This window comes from Lygodium microphyllum, chromosome 5 (assembly GCF_053477565.2).
Source record: "Lygodium microphyllum isolate KBCC chromosome 5, Lygodium_microphyllum_v1.1.10, whole genome shotgun sequence".
Lineage (NCBI taxonomy): Eukaryota > Viridiplantae > Streptophyta > Polypodiopsida > Schizaeales > Lygodiaceae > Lygodium > Lygodium microphyllum.
Genome location: NC_141139.1, coordinates 85,383,098 through 85,410,922, shown reverse-complemented (window position 1 = coordinate 85,410,922; position 27,825 = coordinate 85,383,098). Strand labels below are relative to the sequence as shown.

At 41.6% G+C, this 27,825-nt stretch overlaps 1 protein-coding gene across 3 annotated transcripts in view; it reads right to left on the bottom strand.

Moving 5' to 3' along the window:
• LOC148036067 (uncharacterized) overlaps nt 1-26,933 on the bottom strand; it is a 47,470-nt gene extending 20,537 nt beyond the window's left edge. Inside the window, exons 1-3 of one of the 3 annotated variants that reach the window (XR_015690890.1) lie at nt 26,706-26,837; nt 25,962-26,040; nt 25,817-25,873 (exon numbers count right to left, since the gene is read on the bottom strand). Coding sequence is in view for 2 of the 3 variants with exons in the window: in XM_087678074.1 (XP_087534200.1) it covers nt 25,817-25,873; nt 25,962-26,040; nt 26,706-26,831 (262 nt within the window). In the remaining variant the exon portion in view is untranslated. Of the gene's footprint in view, nt 1-25,816; nt 25,874-25,961; nt 26,041-26,705 lie in introns of all 3 variants that reach the window. The other 2 variants (XM_087678074.1, XM_087678073.1) reach the window with 2 other exon arrangements.
• Between the last annotated feature and the right edge of the window lie 892 nt (nt 26,934-27,825).

Genomic DNA, 27,825 nt, shown 5'->3' with positions numbered 1-27,825 from the left:
ATGTAAATAATGCCAGGTTAATAAAGCTGAAAGATTGAAAATGGGAGGACTTCTCCATCCATTAGAGATTCCTTCGGGAAAATGGGAGAGTATCTCCATGGATTTTATTGTTGCATTACCCAGAACACAGAGGGGGCACGGCTCTGTGTGGGTGATTGTGGATAGGTTAACCAAAATGGCTAGGTTTATTCCAACTTCAACGGATGTTAAAACACCAGAATTGGCTAGATTGTTCGTAGAGAAAATATACCGATTAGCCTTCCGGCAAATATAGTTTCTGATCGGGATAGAAAATTTGATAGTCAATTTTGGCGTGCGGTATTTAGGAAGTTGGATACTAAAGTTAGCATGAGTACGGCGGACCACCCACAAACAGATGGGCAAACTGAAAGGGTTAACCAAATCCTTGAAGATATGCTCAGGGCATATGTAAGTAAAAGGCAAACTAATTGGGAAGAGTATCTACCGATAGCAGAGTTTGCATATAATAGTGCCAAGTACTCTTCCACTAGATATAGTCCATTTATGTTAATGTATGGGTTTCAGCCTAGAGCTCCTCATGCAGTAGGACTGCATAAGGAAAAGATTTAGGCAGCCAAGGATTTTTTGGAGGATATGAATAGTATGTTAAAATTTGCTCAAGAAAATATTAAGAAAGCTCAAAATCGAGCTAGAGCTTATGCAGATCCTCATCGAAGAGACATCTCCTTTGAAGAAGGAGAATTTGTCTATCTTAAAGTGCCTGAACAAACTAAAACCATGAAAACGGGACAATGCCCAAAGCTTTCACCCAGGTATTGTGGTCCTTTCACAATACTTAAAAAGGTGGGAGAATAGGCTTACAAGCTCCAACTACCTGCTGGTAGTAAAATACATCCAAATTTTCATGTAAGTAAGCTAAGGAAGAAGCTAGGTGATTTGGATAATCTAATCTTAAATGATAACATTGAGGAGCTATTAGATGACCAATTTAATCCACATGAACCAGAAAGAATATTAAATGTTCATAACAGATGAACAAGGAATACTATTTATCAAGAATGTTTGGTCAAATGGAAAGATTGTTCAGAAGAAAGCTCAACATGGGAGCGAGTAAGTACCTTAAGGAAAAGGTTTCCCAATTTACAGTTAGACCTTCCAAGTATTGTTTTCGAGGACGAAACCGATTCTTAAGGGGAAGGATATGTTACATCATTAAGGTAAATTACAGGAAACAGGCGCGAGGGACGACCATCCGGGGGCCTTGGGCACCCGAACGGGGTTTAGGGGAGCCCAGAATGAAAGAGAGTCCAAGAATAGTAGGACTCACCAAGAGTTGACGGCTGGCAATCGGATCACGATGGGAGTTGCCATCAACTATCTAGGCAAGGTTGGGAGGAGAAACGCATCTCGTGCCTCTGTCTTCAAGTTCGACTCGTGAGACGTTCTCACAGCGTGAAGACGAATCTAACTGAGCTTGTATTTATTTCTGCCCATCGTATCAATTGGATTGTCAAATGAGCCGAAGAGACTTTCATCTGTAAACCCATGGTTCTAATATGTAACATGAGTAATTCAGGAAGATAAGGGTCATCCATAGAAATTACATAATTAGGCCCTAATTCAAAGAAGATTGAAGCATTGGACAACGGGGATACTGCAGCTCCTACGATCATATCCATAAGTTCTACATGCCTGGTATCTAAAATAGTTGCCATGCAAGAAACATTGAGACCTCTACGAAAGAGGGGAATTATCCCTATAGCTATGTAGCCTAAATGCAAGTAGAGGTAGTCTCTCTTTTGTTGGTGTTTTGGTATTTTTGGAAGTACTAAGGATAATAGATTAACATGCTGATCTTCAGACAAAGTATCACCTGCAGTAAGAATACCCTAATCTTCAATATAGACAGTTGAAGCCTTGAATTTGAAAAGCTGATTTTCTCCATAAATATGGGCAGCACCGATCTCTGGTAAGATCCATTTAGAGCTTGGATGTGCTTCATCAACAATGATAGTAGAGTCCCCAAGAGATTTATACCGCTCAAACAAAGTTTTAAAAGAAAACTAAACACATTACTACCACCAACCTTAGAGGAAGCCATTAGGATTTATGGAACAGAAGGAATACGCTCAGATACGGCTTACCACAACACACAAGCCTCACAGCCTAAACACAAGCTAACCTTATGCATCACTGACAACCTTGCTTCTCTCGAGGGGATAGTGTTAGGGGCTCTAATACCAAACTTCAGAGGAGCGCAACAGAAGCGGAACTGGAACACACAAACAAGCAAACTGAAACCCAAAGCTTGAGACTGACAAAAGAATGCAATTGAGGCTTCTGTAGATGTGTTCAAAGACTTACAAGGGGAGCATTTATAGGCTTCTAAGAGGGAGAACAATCATTGTAGTGTGAGTGGAGAATCTTTGAGTGCATTCTGACATATACAAAAGTGCACTTAGTGCGCACAGAATATGTTGCATCATTACAAAAGAAAGGAAAAAGTCACACTTGACGTGACAAAAGGTCTACAATAGTGTTGTGAATGCCGGGAATGTGTTGAAAGGTTACATCCAGGGAATCAAAAAAAAGTGACCACCAAAGTAGACATTTATTCCCTATTTCATTCGGGGCTCTTTTGGTAAGATAACTAGGCACATGTTGTAGATCTGTCCATATGGTAAAAGGCACAAATTCTACAAAAAGCCTAAAAGCCTTTATAGCTTTAATCATGGCCACAATTTCACGTTGATATGATGGATAATTCTTTTGCGTGGCATTGAAGATTCCTGACGCATACCGACAGATGTGGAGAGTTGGCGGAGATGTCACCACAGCTTCTTCACAAAGACATGCACCCGAACTAGAATTGGAAGCATCAGTATAGAGGATTAAGGATAATCCTATTGGCAAACGAAGAGGAGGCAAATAGTGAATCAAATTCTTTATGTTCTATACAACAAGTGTGTGGAGAGATTCACTGTGGAATTGGTTTTTCCGAAGAAGAGGATAAAGATCTTTTGCATAGAGAACTAAATTTGGAGTAGAGGAATTTATCCAATTTAAGCATCCGAGTTGTTGTAATTGTTTGACATTAGTAAATACATCAGGCATTTCTCCCATGTTCTGTGCGCACTTAAGTCCGCTTTTGTATACTCCCAAATGACATTTTCGAAGATCTCCCAGAGATCTATTGTCCTTAACATCTGTTCTTAAAGGAGAAACCACTATTCAGCAACCCTGTCTGTTACAACCCACACTTCAACCGGGGGACACAACTGAAGACTTAGCAGAATACCTAGAACTACTGTTTCCAGACTAGTTTGAACAGGATTACAAGGTCACTTTTGATCAGATTCATGACCTAGCATTTGAAAGACTTCGAAGGCAATGAGAAGCTAATTAGGTACTTGATCAAATGCCCTTATGTATTTCACCTATGGACCAACAGATAAGCCAGATTCATCGTAGTCTAGATGCTCAGCTTGACTCGCACCTAATGGGGGAAAGCATTGATCAACATCCTCCAAATATGCCGACTCATGAATTACTTACATGGTATTTCCGTGATTAAGCTGCTTTTCAAAGACAGGCCGCCTATACTCTTTCATCCTTAGATGAAGACAGCGACAGTGTTGTCGATGATGAGTTTGTTCCTATCAATCCACACCGGGACCAATCCCTTGCAGACACACTCCTTCATGCATTATTGAATGCTCATACAGACACTACTGTAAGTACTACTCCCTCTCTTGCAGTAAATGCAGCCAAAACCACTACTTCTGTGAATGCAACCACTTCATATATGAAACCTTCTTATACAAACTTCTATAAGAAAATAGGAGTACCACAAAGGGTTGGTTCATTCCCTACCCGGTCAATAGATGGAAAATCTCCAGAAGAGGTTAAACTCCTGATATATATGATGTACACATATGTAGGACAAAAAATACTTAATAAGCCCCAAACAAATAGAATCGACATTCTCAACGCCATGACTCATGGCTTTTGTCGGTGGCTTAAAACAGTGGTGGATTTCAATACATCCACAGGTCAAATTAGCTATTGTGCAACATACAGACCCTGTCTAGCTTTTCTTTGAATTATTCCTTGGTGAGCTGGTAGGCAATAAATTAGGTGATGTTTAAGAAGCTAGAGAAATTTTCTTCAAGTCCAAACTATGTGACCCCAAACAATATAAAGAATATCTTATCTATATGAGGGACTTGCTATATGAAGGATTAAGAGCTCATGATAACAGCATGAAAGAACATTTAGTATGTTCTCTTCCTAAGCCCATTTCCTTTTATTATAAGAAAAAGATGAAAGCTGAAAATAGGGATTTCACTGACAGTGTTGGTCAGATTTTGCAAACAATTGAATGGACCATAAAAGAAGTTTACCAGCAGCAGAAAATGGCACAGTTAAATCAAAGATTTCCGCACGTTGTGTGTAAATCTGCCAGCAAATATGACATTGACTTTGGCTGTAAGCAATGTGCATGTTCTTCTTCCTATGGTGGACATAACTATTCTAATAGCAAACCCAGGTGGTATTCAACCAAAAGTCGCAAATCTTATTTCAATCACCAAGACAGGTAAGATGACAGTTACTCTCGAAGAAGATCTGCAAGACACTCACATAGACATGGCAAGCATAGATCTTCCTCACATTGACATAATTTCCATATATCTCAGAACAATGGCCAAGAGCAAAAAAAAGATCTCAAGTGCTATATCTGTGGTAGTAAGTCCCATCTTGCTAACAAATGCCCCAAGAAAACCAAACTTCAGAGGAGCGCGGCGGAAGCGGAACTGGAACACACAAACAAGGTATCAAAGCAAGGTTCTCTTCCACGAAAACTCAGCTTTTGATTTGAAAGCCCTTCGCAAGAAGTAGGAACAATAGAAGGGCAAGATGACTTCGAACACATCTTCACCACATCATCATGATGCTCTCGAGCATAGGACATCCAGACATGCGATGGAGTGGGCTTCACAGCTTGCTCCTCCATCCAACATGGCCATAGAGTCTTCGAACTACCATAGAGACAAACTATACAAGATCTCATGAGCCAAATATAATCTCATCCTCATGTATCAAGCTCAACAACAAATTGAAGAGAAATTTGTGTTTTTCGCTTTAGATCCAGTGCACCGGTCTAATGAATTTGCAGGAAGGAAGGAAGCTCCACAATGGATTGGCCATCCTGATGTGGAAACTAGCATGAAGTACAAATCATTTTCCCCCGTACCACCATCATCTCCATCCTTACCTCTTTCATCTTTTACACACACTTCTCCACCTTCATTCACTCCTATGTCAGGTAGGCATCTTACTACTTCACAAGCCTTTGATATTACTTCCTCTTTTCTGCAAGATATTGGTGATGCTCATGATGAAGGAGTATTGGTTCATTAACCTTGAAGAGGATAGGTTTTTCCAATTGCACTCAAAAAAAGACAAACAAAAATTGCAAGAATCAAGGGTGAGTGCTCCTTCATCTTTTTCTTCAGCTTTTACATCTCATGGTCAATTTGATTTTAGTGATTCATCTTTTTATCTTTTGTATTTAATGGACAAAAGGAGCCTAACACATTTCCCACGTCTACACAATGACAAATCCATTTAATACCCCACCCCTTCCACTCACTAGTTCCGTTGCACCCTACTTTCAACCTCCATTAAGTGCACTGTACATGTCTTCACACATCACACCAAGGGGTCCTTTACCCTTAGACATGCCTTTTAGGACCTCATCTTTTCCTCAATCGAATGGTGTCTCCATGATGGAGGTTCATCCTCACATCCCAACACTTTCGGGGATTTCAAGGCTTGGAAATGCCACCCACCCCTCACCAAGTATAGATCAGTTGGTACTCCTTATCCCCCTCCTCCATTTTATTCCACTTATCCGACACCTCATGGTTCTCTTTCTCCTCACCAACCAAACATGCATTTAATGATAAGACTCATTTTAACAGGTCGAACTTCACTACTTAGTCAAACTTAATGAGACATATTCTTGACTCACAGAACCTATGGAATCTTGTGCAAGGGTTGTAACCCCAATCTAATTTGGCACTTGTTCAATACGAGGTTGTCTGCTCATGAATGGCTAGGAATGTCTCTGCTACTGTCAAGTTGATACAAGGTCTATTACCTAAATTTCATTCACAGCTTCAGCATTTTGACTTAGCGTCCCAATGTTGGGCATACTTGACTGACCACTATGTGGCTCGAGATACAACCCATCATATCAATTTGGATCATGAGCTCCAAAACTTTAAAATCATTGACCGGGATGACTTGAAAGTCAAGTTGGCTGAGTATCAACGCCTTCTCGCCGAGTTCTCTACCACATCGACTCCTAAGTCCTCAAAATCAGGTCACATTGTTTCTAAACAAGTTGTTGAGGAAATACTTCCATTTTGTGCAGCAAGTGAGCTCACAGTCTACTATACCCACCTTCTATGAGTTTGAGTGTCAATTACTGCATTACGCTCATTTATTCGATCATTTTCATAGTTTGATCTCTACAAAGGGGGCTCTCGTTGCTTCTTCTCAGAAGAGAGTTCTCTTGTAATCGAGTTGTCTCACAGTCAAGTTCTAGTTTAATTTCTCTTTCAAGTTCTTCTCTTGTAAGTTGTGAGGGCAATCTCCTCGCTCTTGAAGAGCACTTGCCGTACTCATAACATAGACTATGCATCCAAATACCCAAAAGTAACCAACTTTGGGTTTCTTGCCATGCTAAGCTTCAAATGGTGTGATCGTCTTCAGTGCTTTAGTGGGTGCACCATTTAGTATATGACTCACAGGCAGCCCCTTGCTTTTCAACATACAACTAGTCATCTCCATAAGTGTCCAATTTTAAGTTTCAGCAGCACCATTTTGCTGAGGTGTCATTCATACAATGGCTGGATGTATAATGCCATTGTGCAAGGGTTGTAACCCCAACCTGATCTGGCCCCCAAGTACATGTGTCCTCATGGAACCACAAACATCGGAGTGAATAAGCTGCATTGTTCGAATAGCACACATTGCACCGTCCTTTTAAAGCAAACCTGTGCATTTTTCCCAAAATGCATCCCTCACATGCATGGGGAGATGGAATCTCCACTAGTGGCAATGCATCAACCATCTGACACCTCTGAAGGGTTATCAGACTACCAAAACTTATATGTCCATAGCGAGCATGCCATAGCTCCACATTCTACATTGCACACGAAAGATTACTAACTACTAGAGCATCATGAGAGTGTTTGTCATACGTATAACGAAATACTGGGTGTTGGATAGCCTAATTGCAGAATCCATCTCTCTATCTCTAACAATACATTTGTTATCTTCAAAGATGACTTGAAAGCTATGCTTATTAAAAGTAGATATAGACAACAAATTCTTTGTAATGCTAGGCACAAAGAAAACATCCAAAAGCATGAAATCGAAACCGTTTGCAGTAGTAATCGTAACCGAATCAATGTCACATACATCAAAACTATTGCTGCTCACACACATAACATGCTTCCCAGCAGGGGCTGAATACAAAGAGGTGAAGAGACACTTCTTGGAAGTGATATGCTTTGACGCCCCATAATCAACATACCATGTGCTGCATTTCAATAGCATTAAACCTTAAATCAGCCATCGAAAAATCAAAACAACACGTAAGAAATGCATAGCCCTCCTCCACAAAGTTGACTAAAGCATCACCATCAATAGATTTGCTGGTTGATGTCTCCTAGACAGCCAAACCGGAGTCCTTCTCTTTGGCCAATTGTTCTTGCATTCATCAATATTCAATATAATTACAGGGCTTCTTGTAATAATGACATTTTCCCCTTTTCTTGGACTTTTCTATATCTTGGGTATTGAGAAACCCTTCACCCGCAGTTTGCATTTTTGCCTTTTTACGTTTTGCATTTAGGGTTTGCAACCCCAAAGAGGAGCGACATCCTAGACTAACTGTGCCTATTTATAGGCCACTCTCTCATTCATTCCTTATGGCTAATTCATTCAGTCCGTCACCTCTTCTCTCCAACCTCTCCACCACCCTCACACCCCTTCAGGAGGACATTGCAGTTAGTGGTTCGTGGCTGTCTTCATCATCTTCCTTGTGCTACGGCACCCTTGGTCCCTTATATCACATTCACTCCATGATTCAGAACTTCATCATTCCATTCATTTGAGTTTCTTCTCTCTTCTCTTCTCCATGTTTGCCGAGTTCACTCCATGTTCCTCCCCGCCAACCCTACTATCTCATTGGTACGTCATCTTTTGACATGGTATCAGAGTTGGATCTGCTCAAACCGCGGCAAAGATCCTCCACTCCAGTAAAGGTAAAGACCGGTCGTGGGTTCGGCATCCACTTCTCTTTTTCTTCCGCTGCATCAAAATCTCGTTTTTGCAAGTTTCAGGTGTCTTCAACTTGCTGCCCACACCCCTTTCACGGAGGATATCACAGTCTCAGCTGTCCCTTGTTGTCATCTACAGTCTAGCGCCTATTTCCAACCTTCCACCCGCAGTTTGCAACTGTTTACAACAGAGCGACTATTGCTGATCACTCTCCATTCAGAAAACAATCTCGTTTTTGCAGATTTCAGGTATTTCAACTTGTTGTCCACACCCCGGACGCAGAGGACATCGCGGTCCAAGCTGGCCATTGCTGTCTAAAACAGTCTAGCACCTGTTCTAGCCTATCACACACTGTTCGGAACCGATTTCAGCATATTGACTGCTGCTGCTGTTTTTTTTCTTACGTTTTTAGTCTTTCTCTCTCCTGCAGGCTGTCCTGCCTGCGTTTTTAGTCTTTCTCTCACCTGCTGCCTGCGTTTTTAGTCTTCCTCTCTCCTGCAAACTATCTTGCCTGCGATTTTAGTTTCTCTCTCCTCACCTGCATTTTTCTACTAGTTGCAACCTCTTACTTTTGGTCGCATCCTCCCACTTGCAGCACAAAACATTCAAAACCACTAAAAAATGCAATTTGAATTTTTTTAAGAAACATCATAATGCATATTTATCTTATTCTTTTTTTAATGTTCTTTTTGCTACTAGAAGTCCATGTACTTTTTTTGAGATTTTCTAGAGTAAATTTAGTGCATTAAAAATATGTATAATATATGGGGATGTTAAGAATACTATTTCTCAGCTTCACATTTTTTTAATTTTTCAGTTTTAAAATTTTAAAAATAATTTTTAAAGGATATAATCTTTGAAAAAGGTTCATATTTTACATGTTCATTAGATGGAAACATACTTATTATCTCGATATGTGGTTCACAACAGTATTTGGCCTGAGGCATAAAGTAAATATTTGAGTCAATATAATTCATTTATTTTATACAATAATAATAATTTAAAAGATTCATGAATACAAAATTATCATCATATTCAAAAATAGTATTTCCATTCACATCAAATTGGTGGTATGGAGGTAAGCCTCAACATCGATTGTAAATGTTAAAAGTGTATTCATTTATAATAATTACAACTTTATTGTTCAAGCAAGGAAATAGAGAGGAGGGCTCGAAGATTTAAATTTCTAATTTAGGGCGCATCATTCAGGGTTATAAAATGAATTATGTGTATATATACCTAAGAGTGAGAAAGGAAGTTTATTTACCTTGTATTCTATCTAGCTAAAGAAAAGAAAAAGGAAAGTACGTTGTTCTCGAAATCCTAAAATAAATTAATTGTTTAATCACATAAAGAGGAACGACGCACAATGTTTTACAGATCAGGGTTCTACGTTTAAAAAGGGATTTATTTATAGTTTTTACTCGGCGCTAGGTTGTTTCTTCTGAATGCTTTATTATTAATGTCATAAAAAGATTTAATTTCTATTAAAGGAGGAGAAAAAACTATAACAAAGAATGTAAACAATGAAACTTGTAGATCAATTAATCTACTTCCTGAGACAAACTTTTAAAAGTTCAATTGTCTCAAAAACTATCCTAGATAAACCGTCGCTATAGGTGACAGGAGTAATTTATGAGGAGCGGCCCCTAAGAGATGGGGAGAATCCATAGATGATCCTAGGTTTAGATTTCTAGGGCGTGATTACTAACCCAGTTGCAATCAATTATACAAAGTAGTAGTTTAATATTACAATGTCAACTGAACCATGGAGGTTTAGCTGGTTGGGCGGAATCAGGGTAAGTTTCTACTAGACTACCATCAACATTCCAAAGAAAAAGCTTGGAAGGTTAGTCAATGATGAGCAATCTTAGTGATAAATCCCACCTATCTAGTGCAACCCCTCATACGAGTTGGCTTGTAAACCTAGTTAAAAGTGGCTTAGCCTAGAGCTCGTCATGCATTCACTAGCACCTACCTCTCTGAGCCACTCATCATGTTCCAAGACTAGCGGGGCAAGCTCCTCCAAAAGAAAAGTCTCTCAGGTCCTCAATGTAAGAAGATTAATATAGAACACATCGAACTTTAAAGATGGCACTTGACTAAGAAGAATCATTCCCATATCCTCTAAAGATATAGTCCTCCCAAGGGATACAAGCTCATCCCTCATATCCTCCAATTTGTTGATGTGATCCTTCATGGAAGGAAAGTCATCAACATTGAGCATCCAAAAAACATTTTCAAGAGAAATAATCCAAAGTTTCTTCTCAAGAGAAGTCCTATGGGCAAACATCTTTTGATTATACAAAGACACAAGCTTCTTCCACACTTCTGTTGCAGTTCTGTTGCTGTCTTCAACCTGCAAACATGCACTAGGAAAAAATCCTGTAAGCTCATGAAAAGAAAGGATCATGCTCAAGAGTTGAGCCAATCCCATAGGGATACACGATCCATGGGACAATACATGGAGGGTAATAAGCTCCCAAAGATCGAAGGTATCAAGTATGCATTCCACCTTACAAGACCAAAGCGAATAGTTGGAACCATCTAGCTGGTCCTCTTTGGGTGAAGAAAGAAGGGCAAGCACTTGGACAGGTGGTGCCATGTTAGGCAATTTAAAGTCAATAGAACGCACTCTGTAGGAAACATGGAGAGAGGGAGGAAGAGAAAGAGAAGGCTACTCCAAACGATTGTTGGGTATTTCACTCACGCCTCACTTACGCCTATGCTCACATCGAAGTGTCGGTGATCAATAGGACACTGGGGCACTTTTTACTCTCGGTAAGAGAGGTTTTTTCCCCCAGACTTATGGTATTATTTCGTATGTGCTTATGACACCACACTTACAGGCACTTACCATGTTCGGGTGTAACAACCCTAAGGTTTAAGGGTTGTACCTTATACTTTCAGTTTACACTCTTTCAGTCTATTGCATTGGGTGTCGTGCTTCACTCTCTACTGTCTACTATTTTCAATGCTGAGCTTCGATCCTGACCTCCATTCTCACATTTGGTATTAGAGCAGCATTGGCTCTGTTCAACCGAGGTTCCGTTTAGCTCAGCTCCGCTCAGCCTGTGGGAGCTCCAACTCTGCCTGTCAGATTCGGCACGACTGCAACAGCTCGACCAACGCCCTGTCCTGCAACACTTTGTCTTGCACTCGCCAGACAGCTCTCACCCCGCCAATGCCTGCCTCGTCAGCTACTCATCCAGCTCCTGCCGCCTAGACGTCAGGCGCTTGCCTCTCCCTGCGCCGTTTCAAACCTGCATCCACAACTTGTCCGTTTGCCCAATGCGGCCCCCTGTGCCCGTCACCAGCGTCGCCTGCCAACTGCTGCACGCACCCACGTCACTGGCTAGCTCAGCTTGAGCACCACCAGTTCCAACTCGTCGCCCGACGTCCAGCGCTGCCCCTACCCTACGACGTCAGTCGCCAAGCCTGCCAACTCGCCTGCGACGTCAGTCGCCACGTCCGCCAGCTTGCCTGCGACGCCCGACGCCAGTCAACCCGTACCCATCGAAGGCGTTCCTGACGGCTCTGCGTTTTTTTTTCTGGTTTTTTATTTTTATTTTTAATCTCTTGCAATTTCTGCAAGCAGGGGTTCTTACACAACAGACATAACATTCAAAAACGTGTCTGGGACACATTGGATGCAAATTTTTTGGGCACATTCTTCAAAAATTTTGGGGCTTTTATGTTTTCTGGGAACATTGGCATACGCACTGCAATTACAGTCACTGACAGACTGTTTTGACAAACCCGAGGCAAGGAAATTTTGGGGATTTTGCTAGTACAGTGTTGCTGAACACTGATTGCACGTTGGACTGCATGCATAACAGACAGTTTTGACAGAGTGCACCTCTATACACTAATTGCAGAAAGTTATTTCCTGCAATTTCTGGAAATTTTCAGATTTCCAGTGTAGTCTTGCTTCGACATTGCTCTTTTGCATTTTTTTGGTAATTGAAAATCATGGCCAATCAGGGAGGAGATGTTTTCACCTATGTATCCAAGGAGGACAAATTGGATGGAAATAACTATTCACTTTGGTCCTTCATGATGAAGAATGTACTTGTGGCCAAAAATCTTTGGGATTATATCAATGGAGAAGAAGCTCGACTTGGAGTTGTGGCTCCAACTACTCCTCCTCCAGGAGGACGTGCACCACGGGCATCTCAATCTGCTCCACTTCAGCCACTTCCCCAAAGAACAGCAGCTCAAAAAGCATGGGATACACAGGATGCACAGGCTTTGTCGCGAATTGCATTGACAGTTCAGCGGTCAATCATCCCCCACATTCGTTCAGTAGCTTCTTCACGAGAAGCTTGGCTAACTTTGGAGCAGACGTTTGCAGGCAAGAATGAGACTCGCATCTCCTTCTTAAAGAAAGAGCTAGAAACATTGAAAATGGATGAAGGTGATTCTATTCAGGATCACTTAAACAAAATTCAGGACTTGCAAGAGCAACTCATGAATGTTAATGAGTACTATTCGGATGCACAGATGATATCCACCACTTTGAACTCATTACCTCCTTTGTACTTGGCTTTTCATACGGCCTTAAACCTCACCATGAGGATTGCCGCACAGTCAATCACTTTTCTTCAGTTAGTCAGTTTGCTTCTAGAGGAGGAGCAAACACGGAGGAATAGTGGTGTGGATGCTATAGCCTCTGAGCAGGCTTTTATGGCTAGACAGTAGGGCAAAGGCAGCCAAGTGAAGAATGCTCCGTAGAGTTCTGGGACTTCTGGCACATCCCAGGCAAACAAAAAACAAGGGGACACGCAAGCCAAAAAGGGAAAATGCCATTATTGCAAGAAACCAGAACACTGCATCACTGAGTGCAGATAGCGCATTGCCAAAGAGAAGAAAAAGGAGTCACGAATGTCTGTTTCTGATGCTCCTTCCACTGCTACGGAGTCCGCGTCCTTTGTTATAGACAAGGACTATTGTTTTTACACATGTAGTTATGACACCTCTTGGGGAAATCGAGCATTTAGCTCTACTGAGGATGCGAGCGCTTAGTTCTTTGACAGTGGTGCTTCTAGGCATATTACATCTCGCAGAGATTTATTTGCATCTGTTCATGCAGCTCCAATTGGCAAGTCTGTACAGTGTGCCAACAATGCATCCTACCCTGTTAGAGGTATTGGGGAGATTGTGCTCACAGCTATTGATGGCTCTATTCTCTGCCTACAGGATGCTTTATTTGAGCCAGGCATAAAAAAGAATTTGCTCTCTATCTTTTCTTTGGCACGTTGTGGATTGCAGGTCACATTTGATGATGACCGAGGCACTTTATGTCATGGATTATACGAGTTGGATGCTCTTTCAGTTGATCAGTCAGCGTATTTGACATCCACTCTTACTCCTGCTATGATACAGGCAGAGTTATGGCATGCTAGGATGGGGCATGTGAACTTTGGCAGCTTGATGCTCTTACAGCGTACGCAAATGCTAGATGGATTACCTCTACTGGAGAGACCTCCTGAGCACTTGTGCGAAGGATGTATTTTAGGGAAAATGCATCGTTTTTCGTTTCCCCGTGATGTTGCTTTTAGAGCAATAGCCAGATTGCAGTTAGTGCATTCAGATGTATGTGGACCTATGCAAACAAAGTCATTGGGAGGATGTTACTATTTTGTGACTTTTATTGATGACTTTACTCGATTTTGTTGGGTCTACTCTTTGGTAAAAAAGTTAGAAGTGTATGATGCATTCTTGGCTTTTCTTGCACTTGTTGAAAATCAGTCTGGTTTACAGACTATGAAAGATAGTCATTTGGATGCACCCATGGCTGGTCGTACTAGAAGGCAAGCTCGTATGCATGATGCTGCACATACCATGGAGTTTGTTACGGCAGCAAGCACCTTCGATGATGAGGAGCCTGAATGTTTTGAGGATACACAATAGAGTGTGCATTGGATGGCAGCAATGAAAGCTGAATTGGATTCTATCACTAAGAATCAAACATGGGATTTGGTGTCTTCGCCATTTGGGAAAAAAGCTATTGGAACAAAATGGGTCTACAAGCTGAAACGGAATGCAGATGGATCCATTGACAAATACAAGGCAAGGCTTGTAGCTAAAGGCTATGCACAGAAAAAAGGCATTGACTATGAGGAGACATTTGCTCCTACCTCCCGTATGACGACCATCAAGTCTATGGTTGCTTTGGCTGCTCATTATGGATGGACTGTGCATCAGTTGGATATTAAAACTGCATTTTTACATGGGGAACTTCATGAGGAAGTATATGTACAGCAGCCCATTGGTTTTGCAGTTGAGGGCTTGGAACACTTGGTATGCAAGTTGAAAAAAGCTTTGTATGGTTTGAAACAAGCTCCTAGAGCTTGGTATGCAAAGATAGATGCTTTCTTGCTTAGCCAAGGGTTCATAAACAGCTCATCTAAGTCTACCCTTTATGTATGTAAAGAGGGGGGATCCATGCTAATCATTTGTCTTTATGTTGATGATCTCTTGAATACAGGGACACATGCTGATCAGATTTCAGCATTTAAACAAAATTTGCAGCAACTTTTGACTTGTCAGACTTGGGGTCTTTGCATTATTACTTGGGCATTCAGTTCATACATGATGCTAGAGGTATTGGGTTATGACAATCAAGATACATTGGTAAACTTCTTGAGAAGTTTGGCTTACAGGATTGCAAGCCAGTTTGTACACCAATGGAACCTGGACTTAAACTATCATTACATGATGACAGTGATTTGTTTGATATACACAAATATGCTCCAGCAGTTGGATGTCTTATTTACTTATGCAACACTAGGCTAGACATACAGTTTGCAGTTTCAGCCCTGAGCAGATATATGCATCAGCCACGCATGTCATATTGGCAAGCTGTTAAGCGTATCTTCCGTTACTTGCAAGGTACTAGATCTCTTGGATTGCTTTATGCCAAGGGGGGACCACTGCAATTACATGCTTACAATGATTTTGATTGGGCTGGTGATTATGATTCACGTCACTCCACTAGTGGCAATTGTTTCTTTCTTGGCTCGTCTTGCATATCTTGGCTTAGCAAGAAACAATCCACTGTTGCCACATCGTCATGTGAAGCTGAATACAAGGCAGCTTTCACTACCACAGTTGAATGCGTATGGATTAGACGCTTGCTTGTTGATCTGGATGTATCTGTTACAGAGCCTACTTCTTTGTTCATTGACAGTCAGAGTGCCATTGCAGTGGCACGAAACCCAGTGTTTCATGCATGGACGAAACACATTGAGATACATTATCACTTTGTCAGAGAGAGGCTACATGCAGGTGATATCCACCTTGTCTATTGTCCTACCACCAATAATGTGGCAGACATCTTCACCAAAGCTCTTCCTCGGAAGCATTTCGTCATGCTTTAAATTTGATCTCCTTTGGTCGCGGATGATCCTTGTACTCTTGATCACTCTTCACTCCAGGGGGGTTTGTTGGGTATTTCACTCACGCCTCACTTACGCCTACGCTCACATCAGAGTGTCAGTATCAGTAGGACACTGGGGCACTTTTTACTCTCAGTAGGAGAGGTTTTTTCCCCCAAACTTATGGTATTATTTCGTATGTGCTTATGACACACACTTACAGGCACTTTACCGTGTTCGGGTGTGAACACCCCCCTACAACCCTAAGGTTTAAGGGTTGTACCTTGTACTTTCAGTTTACACTCTTTCAATCTATTGCATTGGGTGTCATGCTTCACTCTCTACTGTCTACTGTTTTCTGTGCTGAGCTTCGATCCTAACCTCCACTCTCACAACGATGAGACCAAATAGAAGGTCTCAATGACCTTCGATAACCACGCCACCGTTCAGAGAAGTGAAGAGAAACCTTCTCATGTGAATCATTAAAGGTTGTAAAGTGGGGATCAAACATCTTCATATAACCTGCAAATACAAAGGTTGCTGTGTTTTGTTGTAGGAGAGCCGGAATAGAGAGAAAATCAACAACAATTGCACAAAGAGAGTTATGGATATCCCTCTTTTGTCAAATGTCACCTCTTAAATGCAAAGAAGTGTTGTTTACAACAGCGAACAACAGTCTGAAATTTGAGTTTTCGGCCCCAAGGCGTCACACTGGATCGAGCTGAATAATGATGACAACACCTTCAACGATGACCGTGACAGAGATAGTGTGTGCAGCCTACAAACGAAGAAGATTATAGCCACCTCATGAAGAACCTAGAAGACAGAAAAGTGAATGATTTGTCCGCTCACCGCATCTGCTGTATATAACAGAAAAACTCAAAAACTCACCGACTGATGCTGGCTGACTGCATTAAATGCAGTCCGGCTGCAATCAATTGGTGGATTGCATTTAATGTAATCACAGAAATGTTGACACGGCACTCAAGTAGTCCAAGGGATTAAAAAAAATCGCAATCACCTTGGGAGGCTAGAAATCATCCGGCACGGCAACATAACTGACAAACACACCAAAATTGAGAAGAAAGCCACAGTTAGAGCTCCAAATATCCCTATCAGACTTTGAGCAGAGCTCACAACCACGAGACAACAGACTAACAAAATAAGGCAGGCTAACAAGATGCAATAAGTTGAGTTTGAGTAAGTTATGGAAATTGAAATGAACGTGAAGATGCAAAATGCAATGAAGATGAAGCACCAAACTCTTTCTAACTTTGAGAAGCAAAATGGAAAGAAGGAAAGGAAGAAGAAGAGAGACCAATCTTATTCTTATAATCACCCCTTCTTGTATTGACATACATGAGTGGATCTTCAATGGGAGATTTGCCGTGATCAGCATATGGCACTCTAGCTTCAACTTGTTCTTTACCAACATGCTGTAAAGGCGGTGAAGAAAAAGAAATAGATGAAGGGACAAAAGTATTAACTTGTGTACCTTGCACCGAAGTAGGAGAGAAACTGAAAATAGGGAACATACTCCATATCTCTTTCTCCAAGAGAGGGACCAATCCCTAATGGGGGTCTCAATGGCCTTACAACATCATCAAACTTGTGCACTACATCTGACAAGAAATAATCAAGTATACCTTCTTCATGCACCTTTTGTTTGAAGGCTTGTTGACATAGCTCTCTAGTCTTCCCAGCTCTATGAGCCAAGATTAGCAGCACTCCTCATCTGTGATGGAACAATGATGCATATCTTCATCATAGTCAGAAGGATCTCTTGCCATATCCGAACCTTGTGGAGTTGGCAATTGATGCTACTCTTGCTCAATTTTTGACATAGGCTCCTTTTGGGACTGAATAGGTGTAGAAGTGTTCAATGTCATCTGTCCTATTGTAGATCTTGGCTTCTGAGAAGAGATTTTAGATCAAGGTCTAGGTTTGTTTGGAGAGTACCTAGCTCTAATACCATGTACAAAAAAGCCCTATTATAAAAACTCAAATACAATCATATGACAAAGCACAAAGTAATAATAGAACACAGTTAGGGTTAGGCTAACTAAGAGACAATGAACATAGAGAATAATGAAATGAAACAATCTGAATAAAATACAATGCTCAATGTAGCAAACACACTATGCAGTGAATGAATACTAACCCCTGAACTCCCGTGTCTCGAGGATTGGGGTAAAGAGTATGAGCTAGAGAGAGTGTCGTACATTGATGGAACCTAGAACACAACAAGGCAGCCTCCAAATGTGTCTAGCAACAGCAACCTTTGCTCCAACTGGTGGTTATTGCACTCAGGATCCATCTCCGAAGGACGATACACATCAACCCCTCCCTTAGCCCACTCCCACAAGAGCCACCAGCTCATAGTTACCTGGAACGGGAAACGGGAACGGGAGCGGGACCCCCTGGAACGGGGGGAACGTCCAAGGTGGGGGAACGGGAATGGGGGGGAACGGCAAATATCTTAAGTGCCCCAAATATGCCCTGCATGATCAAGTTGCCCCAAAGAATGTCCCTCTAATTGCCCCAATACCCCTCAATGCTCCAAATTGACCCAAATGTCCCAAAATTGACTCGATTACCCCCACAGCTTCAAATTGCTCATGAATTGCCCCAATTATTCTAGTTTCCCTTGAAATTAGACAATATAAATGGATGATTACCTTGGAATTGAGAATAGGCTGAAATTTGATTGTGATTTGCAAGAGTTCATAATGCATCAAATTCGAGCTTTGCATGGACTCCTAATTGGCTTGTGGATTGTCTTGACACTTTGAATATGAGAGAGAGAGAGAGAGAGAGAGAGAGAGAGAGATTAGTGTGTGCACATTAGGCAATGGAGATAGGTGAACATGTAGTAGAAGGAGTGTGATATAAGCAAAAAGAAAAAACGTGGAAAAATGTAAATTTTTGGTCAACAGGCTTGGAATGGCCGTTCCAAACAGGGAACGGCCCAGGGAACGGCAGGGAACGGCCCAGGGAACGGCAGGGAACGTTCCCTGGCCGTTTCACCTACTCCAAGGATCTGGAACGCGTTAAACCGTTCCTATAGGCCGGAACGGCCGTTCCCTGTTTCTATGCACCAGCTATTGGACAACTCTTCCCTTAAGCATCTTGTAAATTCTTTTCTTCATTTACAGCATTGATTCATTCACTTCAAAGTTCTCTTTCTCCTCTGTTTGTGTTTAAGTTTTGAGTTTTGCACTTAGGATGTGAGCTTTACACATCACTGTCTAAGTCTTATGTTTCAGTCGTAGCCGTACTTTCTGTGTTTCCTCAATGCAAATCCTAGCATATCTTCAATGGTATCAAAGCAAATGCTCTTGTAAAGAGTATCCTGTATTGTGGAGGATTGATTTTGTGCGAGATACACAAACAACACATAACTAATTCATAATGTCTCAAACACCTTCTCAGGTTCCCACAATGTCTCATCAAGCTTCTCCATCATTGGAGGCCTTGAGAAGGTATTATGGACTTGGCGAGAAAGATGACACCCCACACCCCACCTTCATCTTCACCTCCTTTTTCTTCTCTTGTTACAGATTTTAGTCACATGACAGAGGAGTTTGAAGAGTACTTGCACATCACATATAGTCGATTTACACCTCTCCTACTAGCTTTGCTCCTACATCCGAACTGGTTGGTGAGAGTGATTAGCTCTCTCATCATAGAGGACATACGACATTTGGGACCCTTGGCGATCCATCTTCTTCATCTCAACCACGCCCATTGTCAGGTTGGTACAACCCCTTTCAATCGTATGAATCAAAACCCTCTCCTATTTCTCCTTTTAGTGTACCGAACCCATCTCCCTTACTACCCCCAGGGCACTCATCTCCCCATTCATCGACCTTCCAAACGCAAGGATTTCCATCTTTTGCTTGTGATAAATCGTCACACTCTCCATGGGTCACTCCCACACAAGGATTTCCATTTGCTCCACGTGTCCCTCTCCTCCATGGGCTACTTATGTGATCACCATGCCCATGCCCTGTCAGTCCATGGTCACATTTGGATCCACTTTAGGGATTTCCACATGCTCCACATGTCCCCATCTCTCCTCCATGGGTTACTCATGCGATCACCATGCCCATGCCTAGTTAGTCTATACCCACATTTGGATCCACTATGCACACTTCATGCATGCATGTAGCCACTTTGGGATTCATTTCCAAGTCTACTCCACTCCCCCACCCTACCCACAATATCCTTCTAACATCACCAGGGAAAAGAGTCGTTTCAACACGTCAAACTTCACCAATTCACCCTAATCACGTCCATCAATGGAAAGCCCACAATGCCACAGTCAATGTTGAGCTTATACAAGGGTTGCTTCCAAAGTTTCACTCTCAATTACAGCATTTCCCTCTCACATCTAAGCATTGGAGTCATCTCATTGACTGCTATGCAACATGAGATCACACTTGGCATATCAATCTTGACTTTGCAACTTACTGGCCCATCAAAGTCAGACAATGATCAGGTTACATTCTTCTTAAACAAACTGCCTAAAAAGTAGTTCCATTTAATTCAGCACATTATCTTGTTGCCCCAATTGCCAGCCTTCAATGAGTTGTCAATTCTTGCGTTACGCAAGGCTGCACGATCAAGTCCACAAGAAGTCCTCCATATACTCTTATTCAAAGAGGGGTCTAGTTGCCTCTTCTTTGCAAGGAAAAACTAAAGTTGGCAAGAACTCACAAGATGAGAATACAAGCCAATACAAGGGTCACCCCTTCCTCCAACAAAAACAAAGAAACAAAACCCATCTAGCAACAACTCCTTAAGAAAAATAGGTTTTACACATAGTACCACAAAGATTGGGCTATGTGGACAAGAAGTGTCGTACCAAGGCCAAAGACTTTCTCCTAAGAAAGCTCAACAAACTGCTGCGATTGCCTCCACTCCTACTAGAGAGTCTAGTGGGGCTACGCCTCTCACTGCTGCCCCATCTACTTCTAAAGGATTAGCTGATTGGTCTGCTAGCTCCTAAATTCTCACTCATTACACTCTTTGCATCCATTCCTAGGTTATCCTCTGCACCTTCATCTAGGACTACTGCTCCATCTCATCAAGCATTTCATTGGTAGCGACCTACTGATGGACGTACACAATGATAGCCACATCCTTAGTCTTTCCTTCTTTAGTCTTCTGCTGCATTCACTCATACATAAACAATCATTGCATTGTTTTTTCATTTCGCTTTACTTTTCTCTTTTGTTTTGCTTTGGAGCATCTAACTACTAACCTTTGTTTTGCAAATTCTAATCTCTTTTGCAGAATTTTGTATTTCAATGTAGGGCTAATATGCAAGTTTGCACTAGTCCTTCTTGTGCCAGAGACATGGGTTGCACACCCTTTCTTTCGTGGGGTTACATCTTCCTAGGAGATTTGCTCTTCTACCAACATGGAGGCTTTCCCTCTATAGGTGGATTGTGCAGCATCTCTCTTGATGCTATCATAGCAATGACTTCTACCTTGCTCTTTCAATCGAGTGCTCCATTCTCATCTTCATCTCAACACCATACAAAGACAAACATCAAGCTCCTCTTCCGCCTTCAACATTGACATCCAAGGTTGAGAGGGGGGGTTTCTTACCCCTCTTGGTATTCTACAAGATTTGGCACTTCTCTTTGACATCAGCCTCCCTTGTTGTACCTCTCCTTTGCATTGCATGATTTCATCATTTGTAAAGGGCACTTGGGCAAGTGAACAATTTCTCCACAACTAACATTATCCAAGTGACACTTGCTACATGCGCATTCTCGTTAGGTCGTATACTCCATTGCATTCATTGTATAGAGCACCCCTAAATAGATCCTAAACTGTCTCTACTGGTGGTTCTTTACCACTACATCACCATACTTCTTCCCCTTTTTCCTCGTCATGGACACCCACAAGTGGTTGGGATAGCTTATGTGTTTTGTGATGTGTTGCATCCAACCATCTCTTTTCATTCTCCCCGCAGAGCACAATTACTTAATAGGCCGCAAACCATCGCTTCTCATACCAAAAAAAAACAAAACGTCCAATGTGGTTCCATCCACCTTTGCAAGACTTGGTAAGCCATTGGGCAGCCGAGACACACCCTTTATCCAATACCATGTCCTCTTTGGGGTTACTTAGACTCCCTTGGTAAGACAACCATCGCCTTTGTAGTATTGGTAGACACCATTTGGCAACCGATAACCCTTTGTCCGATGCCTTGGCTGCTTTGGGGTGGGATGCCTTGGGATTAAAAATGGACTTGAGCTTCTCTTTCAGTCCCTTCTTGGTTCTAGTTTTGAGCCTAAGAGAGGATGTTGAGCTAAAAATTCATTAACCACTCATTAGCTCTTTAAAACAGCCCTAAAACAAGAAATTACCAAAAGTTTCATCAAACGAGGAGTGGTTCTAGAGTTTTTGTGTCCCACATACAAAACCCTAATTTCGGAGGATCCTTCTACATCTATAAATAGACAAGCTACCCACCATTCAGCCCTACCCTTGCCTTGCGGATTTCAGCCATTAGCCCTCTTCCACTAGCTGTCCAGCCCCCAACTATTGCTACTACATGGTCTACAAGAGTTGCCAACCTCCCACTACTACCAATGATCAACTTCCATCATCTACATCAGGTCATTTCTGCTCTAACTATTGGTTACCGCACTCAGGATCCGTCTCCGATGGATAACACTCGACACCTCCCTCATCCCACTCCCACAAGAGCCACCACCTATTGGACAGCTCTATACTTGAGCATCTTGTACATTCTTTCCTTCATTTACAACATTGATTCATTCACACCACCTGCTGTTGGACAGCTCTATCCTTGAGCATCTCGTACATTATTTCCTTCATTTACAGCATTGATTCATTCACTTCAGAGTTCTCTTTCTTCTCTGTTTGTATTCGTGTTTTTGTGTTTTGCATTTTGCATTTTACACTGTGTTTTGACTTTTGCATTTAGGATGTGAGTTTTGCACATCATTGTCCGAGTCTTTGTGTTTCAATCGTGACCATATCTATTGTGTTTCCTCAATGCAAACCCTAGCATATCTTCACACCATGATGACCAAACGAGGTCCCTTAGTAGGAGCTCTGATAAAAACAAAAAGTAAGGGGGGAGGTGATAGGCCAATTATGGTCCAAAACATGCTCCGATATTTGATCCTTGTCATATTTCCAATCTCTATCTGATCAGTGATTGGATCTATGATCTCCTTAATCTTCACAACAATCCTCGCGATCTTCTTAATCATGACAATCTTTGCAACAATCATCCCAATGTTCTTGCTGGTCTTCACAATCACGATTTGGGCTTCTTTGGTCCTCATAATCATCATCAAAAGCTTCTTGCCAATTGTACCCACTAGCCATCTATCCTTCAGAAATGTTTGCAAAAAACACAAACGCATACAAGAAAATGCTTTGTTTTTTATGTTTGATTGATCGAGATGATGAAGGTGTTAGCAACACAACCTATGTTTAGCAACCAATGGCCTGTAAATGCTCTGTTTAAGCCAAAATAGTCCTCTTCTGCATGGGAAAGGTTGCCTTTTGTGGTCACCCATTAGGAGCAGTCGCCCAACTATAGAGGCAGTCACCCAGCCTTAAAGAGTTGAGACTGCAAGGTTCCTACACAAAAACACAACAAAGAAAGTGCGGTTACCTCTTTGGGGCAGCTCCAAGTCCTCTCCTTTGGCAATGATGTGTAAGAGTGCACAACAAAAGAGAGACACAAACATGGAGAGAGAAGAGAAGAGAGACTAAGAAGAATGCAGAAAGATGATAGGAAGGATTGAACTAAACTGCAAAAGAAAGCTGAATACACGGTGGCCTAATCAACCCCTACACACAACTGGAATGTATTAGTGAGGGCACCAAAATGGACAGATGGTGGAATGCCAGCAAGCTGAAGAGATAGAAACTGGCTATCAGAGCTGACTTGAGTGTGGGCAGGCAGCAACCAGGCAGTGATAAAATACTTCAGCATACCTTTTGAGCCAGTACCCAATAGTGATAGTCCCTAAAAAAACCCTTTCAAGACATTCCATGGCACTCATCCAACCATTTCCACCTTTGCATCTTCAAGGTCATACATATATGTGCCTACAAGATGATCATACATATATGTACACCTTCGCATCTTCAGGGGTCATATATGTACATACAAGATGATAAGAGGAGTAAGCTCTCGCCTATCCTAGTTATGGACCTTGTATTTGATGAGAGGGACATCGTGCAACCCCCCTAAGCTTGCACCATCATATCCTCCTCCTCCTTCACCTACACTTACTCCATCATCTACTATCCCATCTAAGCCACATCAGTCCGAGACACTCTACCAGGCTTGCTCCCACTGCCTTATTTGGCCATGTCTTTACCACAAATTATGTACTACATTCCAAGTCAAAAAGTTGGCAAGAGGCCCTCAAGCATCCAAATTGGCAACTTGCTATCGAAAAGGAGCTTGAAAGAATTGATCAAAATGGAACTTGGACATTGGTGGATTGTTAAATCGCAAGAAGGCCATTGGTATGAAATGGATTTTTTGCACAAAGCTAAAAGCTAATGGAGCCCAGACAAGTACAGGGCCCACCTCATGGCACAAGGTTTTAGATAAAAGAATGGTATTGCCTAAAAAGACCTTTGCTCCCATTGCATGGTTGATATCTTCTCACTTACCCTTAGCCTTGGCCTATCACCACAGATGCACATCTACCAAATGGATGTCAAAAGCAACTTTCTAAATGGTATTCCAGATGAGGAAATCTATAGGGCTTAGCCACTGGGGTTTTTGATTCTTGCAAAGAGGATAAGATTCTCAAATAGAGAAAATCTATTTATGGGCTGAAGCAAGTGCCTAGATCTTGGTTCCGCCAACAGATGACTTCTTCAAATCACACACCTCCCATTGGTCCTCTTATGACCCCAACATTTATATATGATCTACTCCAGAGGGGCGTAGCTATTGTGCGTGGATGATCTATTGACCACCAGCTCACACACGTCCACTATTTTCTTACCTCGAGGCACAATTAAGCTCCATATTTGAGATAATTGACATTTGTTTTCTATCATACTTCTTGGGGCATGGAGGATGTATTAACATTCAAAGAGTATTTTTATGTCACAAACAAAAGTATGCCCCTTACATTGGCCGATCAATTTTATCCTTACAATGTATGGCCAATGGCCACACCACTAGACCCAACTATGAAACTAACCACAAACTCTAATCCACCACCCTTTGACGAGATGGATTATGGGACAACTTGTGAGGCACATTCACACCACCCTAGATCCAACTTATTCAATCACCACCTTAAGCCAATACATTAATGCACCTAAGTAGTCTCATTAGATTTCATGTATGTGTGTGGTAAGATATCTCAAGTGTACTTACTGTCACAGTTTGTCTTTTGGTCAAGGGCTAACCTTGCAAGGATTTACTGATTCTGACTGGGTCAAAGACTTGGATATCCGGCAATGCCATGGTGGTTACCTATTCTCCTCTAGCTTCGCTTTGATCATTTGGTCAAGCCAAAAACAAGACACTATAACTGCATCTTTAGCCAAGGCTGAATACTGCACCTTATATGATGATACCATTGAGGCCATCTACTTAAGGAGCTTGAAAGAAGAGCTACATTTTCCAAGTGAAATTCTATCAGTGATCTATTGTGACATAGAGCCATAGCACTTCCTATGATTATGAGCCAAAAGACAAAGCATGTTGAAGTCCACTACCACTTTACTAGAGAGAAGGTGGAGCCATGCACCATCTGACTAGAGTTTGTACCTTTGTCTGATAACCACACTAATACGTAGACCAAACTAGTGAACTACCCAATTCTTCAGTACCTTCATGAATAGATCGGCATTGGTCCACCACCCTTGCCTTCGATGGGGAGAGGGGTTCCCATGTGCATATCAAAACAATCACTCCAATCCGTACTTAATTTCCACAACTATTAGCTATTTAAAAATAGACATGGACTCTCCATAAATATAAAAAAGCCACATTTGGGATGAAAGCAAGAGGGTAACTCCACATCATGTTAGTGCATTTAACCATATGCAATGTTCAAAGCACCAACCTATCACAACTGACATGCCTTGTTTGGCCAATTCAGTTGCTGTTGCTTTTCCTATACCTGCAAGAATGACCGAAATATGTGATAGCTTTAAGTGAATGCGATGCCTTCAAAGCAATTAAGGCAGTCACGCAATCGATGCACTCACCAGAATTTCCACCTGTGATGACAACATGTTGCAGCTTGGATACACTTGCTGAAGGCGTTACAATTTTTGTATTGTATCCCTGTCAGAGAATGATAAGGGAACATGAGATGTTCTTCTCCTTGTTCGAATCAACTGCATGCAGAATTGACATGGTTGCCTACAGGATGATGAAATAAAGAATATCCTTGCACGAAAATCTTCTCATACATCAGAGAAATTAGAGTTTGTAAGCGCATCTTGCACTTGAAGAGGCCGAGCTAGTCTAACTAACTCCAAATGACATCCTTACGTATAGATGCTTTCCTGCTCTTCCCTCTACTTCTCCTTCGCATGGGACATGTCGACACATCAAATCAAAGGTTCTTTAGCCTGCAAATATTCTGGTTGGGTCTCAGGGATAATTTGGGCCTCCAAGCTAGAACTGGACCATGCTTCCACATAATACGACCTTTGCGGAAAAGCTTTGCTCCTTCTATTTCTATCACTATTTGCTGATTGCTGCCCTCCTCACCCGAAGAATGTTCCCATCATCGACCATTTTGATTGCTGCCCTCCTCACCCGAAGCGTGTTCCCATCATCCACCATATTGTGGCCGTGTCTGACTACAGGTGTTCTAGATAACAAGCATCGCACAAAAATTTCGCCCCACACCCCCGCCGTTTCCCCACACACACACACACACACACACACACTCTCTCTCTCTCTCTCTCTCTCTCTCTCTCTCTCTCTCTCAAGAAGCAAACCTTGCTGCTGCGTCCAGGACTGGCGTGAAAGGTCTTGAAGATGCTTGTGTTGTTGAAGGCGAGCTTGGATTCTGGCATTTTGCAACGAGGCGAAGGATGATGATAATGATGATGGCCATGCTTCATCAGGTGCAGGCATGCATTCATGGTCCTTCGTGTGTGTGTAGGCAAAGACAGGTTGATATGCACACTATCCTCCTCGATATGATGCAGGGTCATGAACGTACTCTTTCATAGATAACGCAGTAAGTGGTTTTTTAAAACTACTAATTAATTTGTAGTTTCAATTGTGATTGATACTAATTCTATTATTAGTAATTATGATTTGTTAATCATTTATTATAATATAATTATAATTAGTAAACTATTTAGAGTTGCCAGTTACTTCCATTATAGTTCATTAAATAGTAAGTTAAGACATAATTTAGTATTGATTAATTAAAAATTAGACCATTACTAATTATATTAGTGTTCTAAATCAATTATAGTTTTTAAAGTTAAATAATTAATTTAGATAATTAATTAGTTGATCTCATTAATTGCTTAGTTTTATATAACAACTAATTAGTGCAAATTAATTAAAACTTAACATCATTAATGTAAACAACTTTAGTAATACTACTAATTAATTAGTAGTTTCAATTGTGAGTAATACTAATTCTGTTATTAGTAATTATAATTTGCTAATAAATTGTTATAATTAGTAAATTATTTAGAGTTGCTAATTACTTCCATTATAATTCATTAAATAGTAAGTTAAGACATAGTTAAGTATTGATTAATTAAAAATTAGACCATTACTAATTATATTAGTGTTCTAAATTAATTAGAGGCACTACAAGGGACTGGGGCAATAGCGACGGCGTTTATCGGCGTCGCTATATGCGTCGCTATACGCGTCGCTATTTGCGACGCAAATAGCGACGCAAATAGCGACGCAAATAGCGACGCATATAGCGACGCATATAGCGACGCCGCAGGGAAAAAAAAGCGCGGCCGAAACCAGAGCGCCGTTTTCATTTTGTTTTCTTCGCCTTTTGAGAGCGAGAGCGAGGGAGAGAGCCAAGGCTTTGTGAAAGAAGAGGAGGAAGAGACTTGTTGCCGCCGCCGCCGCCGCCGC